Genomic DNA, 12,665 nt, shown 5'->3' on the forward strand with positions numbered 1-12,665 from the left:
ATGAACCTATAAATTGTTGATTTAGGTGCAATCTTAGTAGCCAGAATATCCTTGCCTGTGAAGCCATTTTTATGCAACGCAATGATGGCTGCACGCGTTTCTTTGCAGGTCACCATGGTTAACAATGGAAGAACAATGATTTCAAGCATCACCCTCCTTTTAACATGTCAAGTCTGCCATTCTAACCCACTCAGCCTGACATAATGATCTCCAGCCTTGTGCTTGTCAACATTCTCACCTGAGTTAACAAGATGATGACTGAAATGATCTCAGCAGGTCCTTTAATGACAGCAATGAAATGCAGTGGAAAGTTTTTTTTGGGATTAAGTTAATTTTCATGGCAAAGAAGGACTATGCAATTCATCTGATCACTCTTCACAACATTCTTGAGTATATGCAAATTGCTATTATAAAAACTTAAGCAGCAACTTTTCCAATTTCCAATATTTATGTAATTCTCAAAACTTTTGGCCACAACTGTACATTTTACATAGGCATATGCAATCCCATGGGATCGAACCCACAACCTTACGTTGTTAACACAATGCTCTTACCACAGAGCTACAGGAAAGCTTGGATGCATGAACAATATGCATCCTTCCTAGTGAAATTAAACACACGGAATAAAACTGTCAATTTAATCAGCATTGCGTTGGGATTTAGTGAATAATTGCGAATAAAGGGGCCGTCTTTACCGCTTAGACCCCTTCAAACAGACTGACAGTTTGGAATCATTGAGAGCTCCATGAACCACATGACACCAAGTGTGTCGTAACTCTGTTTTTCAACAGCTCTGGTTTGTGAGGGTTCAGCGCGCGATGTAACTGCACGAGTGTGTTCATAGGAATGACGTAAATATGTTATATTATCTATAACACTATCGTGTACTATGTTGTGCCACAAAACTCTTCGTACAGTCTGCAGCTTTATCATCATGAATCATTTTCAAAACGTCTCCATTCTCTCCACAATACAATTATACAAATACTAAACACAGCGACCGACCCAAAACACAACAAACTGTGAGATTCACCTGTCGATGATGAACTTTTAAAGTTTAAATGAATGCGCACATAAATATAACAAGTTCATAACGCAATGGTTCCAGTTGCGTGTAACTGTAGAGGCTCATCCTGACAAAGATCTCTTACCTGATCTAGAGAACACTTCTGACTGTCACACACATCTACATCAACAGCTCAATACAGTCCAGATTAAACTCACTGACTCATGTGTTCTGGTTACAGTGCTGAGACTCTTCATCCAGCCACCTGAACCCTTGAGATGAACGTCTTCCTCTCCTTCAGCTCTTCATCACACACACTAACTGCTCTTGCTCGAGGCTTCTTCAAACTCATCTGCTTTGAGAAATATTACAATGGAGAATGGTTACAAATTGAAGTTCTTGTTTCTCCTTAATCACAAATTACTCCTCCTTCACTGTTTCAGATGATTCATTTGTGTTTGTTGTATTGAATATACCCCATTGCTTACTTGAAATCACTGAATATAGTATGTATAGTCCATTATAATGATTTTTATTCATTCTCAAATGAAATGTGTCTTAATTTCATACATTACAGATCTCAATTTGGAGCGTTTTATGACTAGAACCACAAAGGAGTCTGCCAACCAAATCGTGAGTATTTGAACTTTAGGAGTGACATCAGGATCAATAATAAATAATAAGGCTAAAGGTGTTAAGATCACACAGCAGGTTTCCTACGAAAGCGAAGAAATCAAACTAGAGAGTTGTTTACATTGGGTTTATTTTGGGAGAGACAGCATGAGCTGACAGCGCACGCCTTTCATTGGTCTAAAGTGTTGCGAGTCTCTCTTCTGTTTAGTTTTTCTCATGTTCAGGTGGACCATGATCATGACCTTGAGAAGACCAGAGATACTGTGCAGATGAGAGAAGACAGCAGAACACCACCTTGACATCTGTTGAAGTTTATTGATGTTTGAAGATGAAACACAGTCTTGTCTGCCAATAACCAACATAAAAACATTACCACAGTACACGCTTCACAGTAGACCCTCCATCTCTCTCATGAAGGCCTCGTACATCTGGTCCTTGGTCTTCATGCTGGGCGGGGCCACGCTGGACATCTGGAAGGGGTGTGCGGGCACGTGCTGTCTGGCCGGCTCTCTGTCGTCCTCTCTTCTGCCCCCAGCTTTCTCCGGCCCGGTTCGATCTCTTCTCACGCGGAGCGCCGTGGGCACGAAACGCGTCACCTCCGTCTTGGGATTTATGATCTGGGGCTTGGCCGAGATGGTGGCACCGCCTGGCTGGGTTGCCGAGGGACCGGAGATGTTGGCCCGTTTCTCAATGGTAGGGGCGAGGAGGTTGGAGGTGGTGCCCGGGGGCGGGGGCATCTGCAGGCCAGGGGGGCGGGTCAGCACAGATGCGCTCTGAGAGCTCTCGCCAGATGATGGCGCCGAGGGCTTCTGACGAGGAAGGATGTTGGGAGGGGCACTGAGCACGTTGGGGTTGAGCGGAGGGGGGAAGAGAGAAAGCGGCGGGGCCATGCGTGGGGGTCCGGCACGAAGGGGAGGCGGTGGTGGAGGCATTCCTACAAATGAATTACAAAAATCTCACATTAGTTTAAAAAAAGTGCATCAACAGCCCATTTGATTAATTCGTCCAATCTGTCTGTCTGTCTGTCTGTGTGTGTGTGTGTGTGTGTGTGTGTGTGTGCACGTGTGTGCGTACCGCACAGCAATGAGTTCTGACCATTCTCTAGTAAAACAAAGTAACTCATTACCATACAGGACCAAACAGAAGGATATTTTAAAGAGAAAGCAACACATTTGTCAGACATTATACAACACCATTTCTTTGTCTCGTCTCAACATGTGTGCTCCTGTTTTTAAAAGCAGTTGTTGTATACATGCGCATGAACAAGTGTAGTTGTACTGTCAGCATGAGGGTTCATTATTGGTATAAATCATCCTTCACTCAAACAACATTGACTTTTAGGGTGTGGGGACGGGAACAGTGTTATTTTGAGAGTTCACTGAACACATATGATAGACACTCAGACCTGGAGGAGCAGGAGGGGGCAGGCGAGGTGGGGGTCCTCTAGGGGGCGGTCCAGGAGGCAGACCAGGCGGAGGTCCTGGAGGAGGTCCCGGAGGTCGTCCCGGCGGTGGTCCCGGGGGCAGCATGCGTGGAATGGGCCCTCTGAGCGCAGCGGGGAGTCCGGGAGGTCTCAGGAACGGAGGCGCACCTTCAGATGAGAGTCAACACAAATGTAGAAATGTTTTAGTCCCATTCTAATCTACCATCTCACTCATGATTACAGTCAATGTCGGGAAAGATTACGGCCTCTTTAACCTTCTGTAAAGAGTCTGTATCAATAACTTCAGGTACCACTAACCCATGCAAATAGACCATCTAACAGGCATCTTTTCTGTTATTTTCACCTTTTTCTTCTGTTTTTTTATTAGGGAGAAATATTGCAACTAGTTCACAGAATGAAACAAAATGATTATTTTACCTAAAACTTAAAAAAACTGAAATGATCTCTTAATTTTAAACTGTATATAAAGTCAATATATTTTCTTACGGGGTTTCCTCACGGAAGGGATGTTTATAAATGAGGTTTCAAATTCACATTTTATATTTAATAATGAGACATGTAGCCGTGTAATAAACAGGGTTCAATCGTTCATTCTCTTAATAATTATACATGTCTGCGCCTGTGAAATCACAAAGCAAGGGAACGGCAGTGAAGCATACATCCAGTTCTCTCCACTCCTGGAAGTAGATTTCCAATCCCATGTTAACTGGCCTGTAATATTACGGATGTCCTGTGGTCAAATGATTTGTCCACCTCCCCATGTGAATCTTACCCTGTCATAATAGACTTTATCTTATGAACACAGACCAGCTGTTGATCAATCAGCAGTCGCACAACAACACCAGAAACGTTCTGCTCCAAAGCTGAAATAACGCACCAGGTGGTGGTCCTGGGGGCGGGCCGGATGGAGGCCTCATTGGAGGTGCGGGAGGCGGTCCTAAAGGCGGAGGCCCTGTGATTGGTGGAGCTTGCATGTGTGGTGGGGGCTGCTGAGCTGCCATTGTTGCAGATGAAACAGGAAGTCTGTGGTTAGCCAATGAGTGACCAGCTTCGGTATCCTCAGTGTCTGACAGCTTTGAGTCTGTGTACTCTTCTTCATCTTCTTCATCTTCATCATCCTCGCCGCCTTCCTCTGGGACAGACTGACCTGTTCAAAAAAACACACAAACATTAATACAACACTAAAACACCTCACACACACGCGGGCACACACACGCACACACACCTGCCATCCTGAGCATCATAGCCTGCAGTGGTGTGATGTTGGTTGTTTTCTTCACCACCTTCTTCTTTCCGCTCTCTCTGGGTGGAGGCATATCAGCAAAGCGCACACTGCGACCTGATCACAACAAACACACAAATCAGAAAAACCTGAAGGAAAGAGTTTGAATAATAAAACTAATACAAGAAATCACAAATCATTGGTTTGAATGAATCGCATTATTTTATATTAACATCAATATATATATATGAATCTATTATTGTACATATATTGTATCAAATAGAGGTCGATTTGTTGAACATGTCGTGTTACTTTGTGACATTTAAGTTTAGTTCCCAATGCTGCCCACATGAGCAGCATCTGCTCCGGTTCTTCTGCTGCTAGACATCATTTCTTTAGCTTGTTATGAGAAATAATCTGGATGGTCTCTGTTGTCTCCGGAGGTCTGAGGGAAGGTTAGTGTGGGCCAAAAAATGAGCTGTAACGTTTGTACTGAATAAAACGAACCCATCGGGGTTGTGAGGTAGAGAACACTGTATAGATTTCTTTAGCACGGACTGAACCCACACCTGTGTGTTTCTCACTTCTGTCTCTCTCCACCTCTCTGTCGTTATGATGATCGTCCATCTCGTCTCTCTCGCTGTCGTCCTCCGAGTCGCTGTCACCGTCGCTCTCGCTGTCAGTGTCTCGCCCTCCGGTGTCCATCAGCTCAGTGTCTGACCCGCCGCCAGCATCTGGAATGAGACAAAGAGTTGTGTGTGTGTGTGTGTGTGTTTGACTGATGAACGCTCTCACTCTTATTGAACCATGCTTGTAACTAGGGCTGCAACTAACGATTATTTTAATAATCGATTAATCTATATATTGTTTTTCCGATTAATCGATGAATCGGATAAAAAAACAAAATCAAGAAAAGCATTCATTTTTAACCCTTTATTCAAAAACAGAACTAGAATCTTTAGACTCCGCACAAACATGTGGCTCCTTGATCATCCCTGAGCTGTTATAATAATAATAAAATAAAATAATAGTGTTGACTAACACAAAAAACAAACACGTGTTTGCCAAAAAAATAAAAATAAACTGCCACCTGAGCTGCCAGAGCAATTAATAATTTATAAAAAATAAAGAACAATACAAATCAGAAAATTTAGCAGGATTTGTTTGAATGTCAGAACTTGTTCTCTACACTACACTGCAGTCGCACACACTAGCAGATGCACAAACTCTCACACTTACACACACACACTCGCTCTCTCTCAAGTTCACTTGAAGCTTAGGTTCATTTATACACCACATTTAAACACAGCTTAAGATGACCAAGTGCTATAAAAGAACTTTAAAATTAAATTAAAAAGTATAACACACACACACATATATTGTCAATAATAGCCTATATGGGAAAAAAAACAGAATATAGACTGCATAAATTGCTCTTCTAATTTAGTAGTTTTGTCCTGTTGTCAGTCCAAATGTCAAAAAAATCTTAAATCAAGATACATTTACTAGACACCTCAAATAGCATAAGAAATGATGTCTTGTTTTCTGAAAAAAACACCTCAAAATTAAGTGATTGTTTGCTTAAAACATGCAAAATTATCTCCCAATGGGGTATGAAAAATAATCTTAATGAGATATAATCTCAAACAGAAGTTTTAAGCATCACTTAATTTTTCTTGTCAATCTTGATTTAAGATATTTGGACTGAAAACGAGACAAAATTACAAATTAAGAAAAGCTTTTTTTGAACAAAAACATGTCTTTAGTCTTGCAATGCAAAGTGCAAAGTAACTATACCACCCCTGCTTCACTACGGTTATTAGCGAGCTAACGCTAACTTGTCATGCTTGTCAAGCTGGATAACGAGTAAACATAAGCACCAGGGACATTACGTTCTTCACTTCAAAACGGAACAAAAGTAGGATTCTGTAGTGACTTAACCTGGTGTTGAACTCCCTTCCTCCTCATCAAAGAACCCAACATGTTTCCGTTTCAGGTGCTGGATCATTACTGTGGTGCTCCCGTGCCATGACATGTCGTTTTTACATATATTGCAATTAACACACTTTTTCATTTTATTAAGTGTGAAATGCTCCCACACCTTGGATGATTTGGTTCTCGTTGATTTCTCGGCCTCCGCCATGTATCTTTTCTCTAACTCCGCTATTTTTTTTTGCTCCGCCCCGTCTATGAGGCGCCGAACTCTGCTAGCATCAGTGAGCGAGAAGTGCGCGAGAGAGACCGAGTGTGTTCACTCCGCTCCGCGCTCAAATAAAGTTTTTCTTTTATAATCAAACGTCTCGCGACGCAACGAATCGATAATGAAATTCGTTGCCAACTCTTTTAGTAATCGATTTTTATCGATTTAATCGATTCGTTGTTGCAGCCCTACTTGTAACTCACACACCTCTCCAAACTAAATCTCTCAGGTGCCTCTATTTACTGTGGTCAAAATAAGTTGTTTTGAATCAAATAATAGTCTTATCAATAAAATCATTTCTTAAGTTTCATGATATTATCATTGTGTCTAAAACAAAACTAGTGAGTGTGTGTGTGTGTGTACCTGTTCGTCGTGTGTTTCCATACAGCTGCAGTATCTGTGGAGGGGGAGGCCCTGGCGGGGGTCCGGGGGGCTTCCGTCCGGGAGGCAGACGAGGGACTCCGGCCAGAGCAGCTGATGAGACTGCTGTCCCCTTCCTGAAACACACATTCACAGGACGATGAGTATGTATCTGTGTGAGCTTTAAGTGTGTGTGCGTGCGTGAGTGTGTGTGTGTGTTTACTGACCCAAGCACAGAGCTCTTCTTCAGGATTGACGGGGGTTGAGCACCAGGCAGTGGGATGTCTTGGATCAGGATGCTGGATGGAGCGTGAGGCATGTCTGGAAGGGGAATACTGTCCACCTCCACAGACTCTGCATTCTAAAGGACACACACACACACACTTATACTCACACAATGAAAGTGACATGATGTGTTTCTTAGATTTCATTTAGTGTTAGTTTGGATAAATGATCGCATTTAGGTCAGGTCCTAAAAGCCCTGTACTCACACAACAGACAACAAGAATTACAGTCAAACGTAAGATGATAAGTGAACGTCAGACATCACTTCAGTCTGAACTGTGTGTATGTAGGTGTGTGTGTGTGAAAGACATCATCACGTCACAATCTCTACAACAGCACTAGTGTGTGAAACATTTTTAAATCTTCTCCTGAGCTGAAGATGAGGAACAGCATCACATAGAGATACGACACACACTCTTCACAAACAACCACTGACATCACACACACACCTTCACGGAGTCAAAGTAGAGCGACAGTTGGCCGCGTTTGGTCTCGTAGTCCACCTCCAGCTTGCGTAGCTCTTTGTAGGTCTCTGGGTTCTCTCGCTCATACAGCCGGACGATTCGCTCGAAAGTCTCGCGAAGCTTCTTCCGTTTATCACGCAGAACTTTCTCGTTCAGAAGAGGCTGCTGGACCGGGTTAAATTCTGATAACACACACACAATGTAAAAACTGTTTCATGACCTGCTCTCATATCACACCTCATATGGGAAGAAGCCGACTGCTGCAGATAGTTATAGTATGCCCTATACATATGACACTATACACAGACAAACTAACACATAACCGAATGTAGCAGATGAGACCTGAAACTCTAACATTGGCTTTGTTCATGCTTTCTCATTCATGATATATTCACTGGAGCTCCTCTCAGCACACTCATGTTAACACACCGTGACCTGTACATATGATTTAGAACACACAAATACACACCCATCTCATCCAGTTTCTCCATGTCTCTGATGATCTGTCGAGGGTCTTTCATCTTCAGCACAGCAGCCCGGACCATCATCCTCTGCTTCTTGTTCTACAAACACACACACACACACACACACAAACACACATCAGCATGTGTCGTGCACATCAAATCCTTCTAACACACACACACTTTAAACACACAAATGCATGCAAACACACACATCAGCACGTGCACATCAAATCCTTCTAACACAAACTTGAAACACAAACCTTCTTCAGCTCTCTCTTGCGCGCCTCCTTCCCTGCAGACACACACACACACACACACAGATGAGATATATCAGGGTGTTAAGGGGGAAATGAAGGTTTGACATCAATGTTTGACTTACTGGCCTGATCCGTGGGGTTCATGAACTTCCCACTCTTGGTGGAGGAGGTGGAGCGTCGCCCCATGACTGCAGAGTTTTACCTGAATAACACAAACCAACACTGTAACATCACAGCAACACAAACTACACATGAGCAGGGGCACTGACACAAACTGTCTCTGCTCTGATCACATGTATAGAACCAAGATCTTTTGCACATCATTCTTCTTCATCCAGTCTCATGACAGCTGATGGACACTAGACTTTTCTTTAAGATTTCTTTGGCAAGTATAGTTGTGTAATCTACCGTTCAAATGTGTGTGTGAAGTATAAAAAGACAGAGATGCTTGTGTGTGTTTGTTTATAGTTGCTCCTCAATGATAGATATTTCCTCAGTAGATCAAGTCCTCTAAGCCGACTTTTAACATCTGACAGATTGATGAAAACACACAAACATTCATCACATCACCTCGACGGTCCTCTTCTTCAGTTCTACATGTGCAAGAGTTCATATTTCTAACCCATCAAACCAATAACTGCACGATTATGATCTGTATGCTCATTCATTGTATACCTTTATTCTCCATTGATTATGTGTCTGATCATGTGTGTGTTTTGTTGAGTTCAGCACTGTTGTGTAGCGTCTGTTAGATGTAAATGTGTATGAACGGTCTTAAACTGGCCACAGTTGATAAGTTTAAGCTCTCGATTAAATTCTCTAAATACATACACTTCTATATATATATGACAAATGTGCTGTATTTGTGAACTTTTGAGCATAATATTGGTACAGTTTTTCAGCCCCATGACCCGACAGTACAGACAACACAAATACACGCGCGCGAGCGCTCGTTTCACTACACACCAGTCTCACAGATCAGGTGATTATTATATTCTGATCACTAATCTACAATCACACACACAATATAAACGTCACGTGATCAGAGTGAATATCAAACTTACCTCGATCACTTGAATAAATCAAATAAAATAACCGTGATCAATAAACGCGTCTAACAACAAGCCGCCGCCATCTTGCACTGAGACCGGAAACACATCATCGCCCCGGAAACACTCAGTTCTAGTTCTTCTTCTTCTTCTTCTTTTGTTCAATGACCGTTCACTCTTTAGGAGTATTATAGAGAATCTATCTCAGAGGATCAGAGCCCAAGCTTCATCTGGCGCTGCGTGTTCGGCTCCTCCAGTTTCCGCACTGGTCTCCTCAACCTCTTAGATGGGCAGGAGCATCATGACCCTCATCCTCATACATTAAACCCTGTGGTCTAGTCCTGTAATCTCTAAAAAGGTTAAAACTGCCTTAAATACTTATATTGCTAAAAAGACTGTTACGCTGATCATCATATTTACTACATTCAAAGAGCACTTGCTCTACTGTTTCAGAAACGTCACATTCATCACACAAACCATTTCCATGCTTCCCCATTAATGCTAGTGTTGAGTTTAGTCCTGTATGAAATCATTACTTCTTCCTTTCTGTGCCTTCCGTAAAACTGTTCTTTTTCTCTACTGATTTTACAATATTATCATACCAACTTCCTTTGCTGCTATTTTCCCATCTTTGTTGCCATATTCTTATTATTTTCCTATTAATTACTGATCTTATCTCACTCCTTCCCAGAGGTACCTTAACATCCACCAAGTTTTCCTTTAATGCTTTTTTGCTAACTTATCCGCTGTTTCATTCCCTACTATCCCGATATGTGCCGGCACCCAACAAAAGTATACAATTATACCATCTGCTTTCAGTCTGTACAGTAATGTATAGATTTCTACTAGCAGGTCTTCTCTATCAGATTTTGTCGACTTTATACTTTTAAGAGCTGATGGAAAGTCTGAACAAATTACAATCCTATTTGGCTTTATCTGTTCAACCCATTGCAATCCTATTATTATCGCAGGTAATTCTGTAGAGTATACAGACAATTTGTCACTTAACCTTAAACTTATTTCCATCTTAAATCTTGGAATATACACTCCTATGCCCACTTCTTGTTCAATTGGATCTTTAGATCCATCTGTGTAAATCTGCACAAAAGAATAAAACTGTTCTCTCATATAAGCATTGATTTCATAACTATTACTATATCTTCCTTCTGCTTTTTCCCGGGCCTTAATCTCATTTCAACAATAGGTTCAGGGATGTTCCATACCGATACACCATTTAATGGCACATTAGGAGAGATTTATTTATTCTCCAGCCCACAATCCTTGACCCACTGTTCATATACACTCAGTTCTTTCTTTCTTTGGTTTAATGGCGGTGGGCAAACCAGCTTTTGGTGCATATCTGCAACCTACTAGGATGGAGTGTGAAGACCAAGGAGGAGGAAGTGGAAAACTAAGTCTACGAGACATAATAATATAAAAAAAATAGATTTACAGCCTTAAATACTGTGTATCAAACGTGACTTTCTCAGAAACCTTAGTAAAATAGGATATCTTTTAGATTCTTTCTGTGCACTCTGAAATAATTCTTTAATTGGTAGTTTAACTTTCAATTCTTTGAGTTCCTCGATAAATTGAGCTCTCTCACTACTATATGCCTGACAGTGTATTAACACATGCTCCACTGTTTCTGTCACCACACAATGCTCACACCCGCTTGTCTCACTTTTCCCTTTCATGTGCAAATGTTGGTCTGGTGTGCAACACTCAACAATCAACAAAGTACTTTAAGACACACACACAAGAGAGTAAAAAAATATAGCAAATAATGCAAATTATTAATGCTAAAATAAAATAATTATAATACGTTAATAGCAATATTTAGCTGTTCAAATAATTAAATAAACTACAATGTTTAAAACATGTTCATTTCTCTTTGTCTCTCATGTTTTCTCAGCTCTTTGGTGTCCAGAATTTGAGAGAATGTTTTAGAATATTTATCTGCGTAGTTCAGCCGTGCATGGTCACCTTGTTAAAAAGCAAGTTGGACGTATGACGTTGTGTTTCTGTGCTTGATTCACTCCCCAGCACTCTTTTTTTGTTTCAGAAAGTTTTTTAAAAGTCAGGATCCTTGTTTCATAATATACTTTCCGTCCCTTATTATCTAAACTTATTATCTGCGAGGTGAACTTGTGAATAGGCAATCAGCACGTACGTCCATAATTACCCTAACCCAAACCATGCTGTTGTGTGCTCGTGCTGTAGTTCCGTCCCACAGCCAGCTCCAGCAGCTCGTGTTTTCCAGAAGTAATGGTACAGTTGTATCTGGAAAGTGAGAGTTATTTTTTTCCCTTTATGAGATGACACAACAAGACGTTGTTCGACTGCGAAGTGCAAGGATCTGGCGGGTACTTACGTCTGCATTAGCAAGTGAAGATAAGGGTGTGCCGAATCGGTGGTAGTCTTGTAGGCCAAATGTAGAGCTTTGAATTTGATTTGAGCTACTATAGGGAGCCAATGAAAGATGGGTTCACTGAAGACCACTCTTGCTGTTGCATTCTGGATCATCTCTAGAGGTTTGGTCATGCAAGCTGGAAGTCCAGCCAGTAGAGCATTGCAGTAGTCTAGTCTGGACAAAACAAGAGTCTGGACTAGGCCTTGCTTAGCATGCTCTGATAGGAAAGGTCTAATTTTTCTAATATTGTAGAGGATGAATCTACAGGACCTGGTGGTGCTGGCAACCTGATCTGTGAAGTTCTGCTGATCATCAATCACCATTCCCTGGATTCTGGCCGTTCTGGAAGGAGTAATGGCTGATGAATCCAGTTGGATGGAAAGGCCGTGCTGAGTCTTTTGGTCTGCTGGGATCCCGAGGAGTTCAGTTCCGGTAAGGTTCAGCTGTAGGTGATGGTCTTTCTTCCAGTGAAATGTCATTCAGGCATGCTGAGATGCGTGCAGAAATAGTCAAATCGTCAGAGTGAAAAGACAGGTGGAGTTGTGTATCATCAACATAGCAGTGAGAGGAAAAGCCATGTTTCCAAATGACAGAGCTTAGGGATATTGTGTAAATGGAGAAGAGCATCAGTCCTAGAACTGACCCCTGGGGCACCCCTGTACTGAGATGCTGGGACTAGAAACCTTATCTCTCCAGGATACTCTAAATGACCCATCAGAGAGGTTAGAGTCGACTACTGTATAGTGGTAAGTTACAGCTTTCCTGTAGGTCAGTGGTAAGAGCTTTGCATTCACAATGCAAGGTTGTGGGTTCGATCCCAGGGGATTGCACATACCTAAGTATAAATGTATAGGATAATGCAATTTAA

At 41.8% G+C, this 12,665-nt stretch overlaps 1 protein-coding gene across 1 annotated transcript; it reads right to left on the reverse strand.

Annotated features, from left to right (window-relative positions):
- Positions 1-1,934: 1,934 nt before the first annotated feature.
- LOC130425637 (WW domain-binding protein 11) lies at positions 1,935-9,541 on the reverse strand. Its single transcript, XM_056751951.1, has 12 exons — positions 9,400-9,541; positions 8,458-8,537; positions 8,339-8,370; positions 8,084-8,177; positions 7,600-7,796; positions 7,093-7,226; positions 6,869-7,002; positions 4,875-5,039; positions 4,309-4,422; positions 3,961-4,230; positions 3,045-3,230; positions 1,935-2,573 (listed from the first exon to the last, which is right to left on the reverse strand). The coding sequence occupies exons 2-12, from the start codon at positions 8,519-8,521 to the stop codon at positions 2,026-2,028; spliced, it is 1,938 nt and encodes a 645-aa protein (XP_056607929.1). The 5' UTR covers positions 8,522-8,537; positions 9,400-9,541; the 3' UTR covers positions 1,935-2,025.
- Positions 9,542-12,665: the final 3,124 nt, after the last annotated feature.

Source organism: Triplophysa dalaica, chromosome 7 (assembly GCF_015846415.1).
Source record: "Triplophysa dalaica isolate WHDGS20190420 chromosome 7, ASM1584641v1, whole genome shotgun sequence".
Classification (NCBI taxonomy): domain Eukaryota; kingdom Metazoa; phylum Chordata; class Actinopteri; order Cypriniformes; family Nemacheilidae; genus Triplophysa; species Triplophysa dalaica.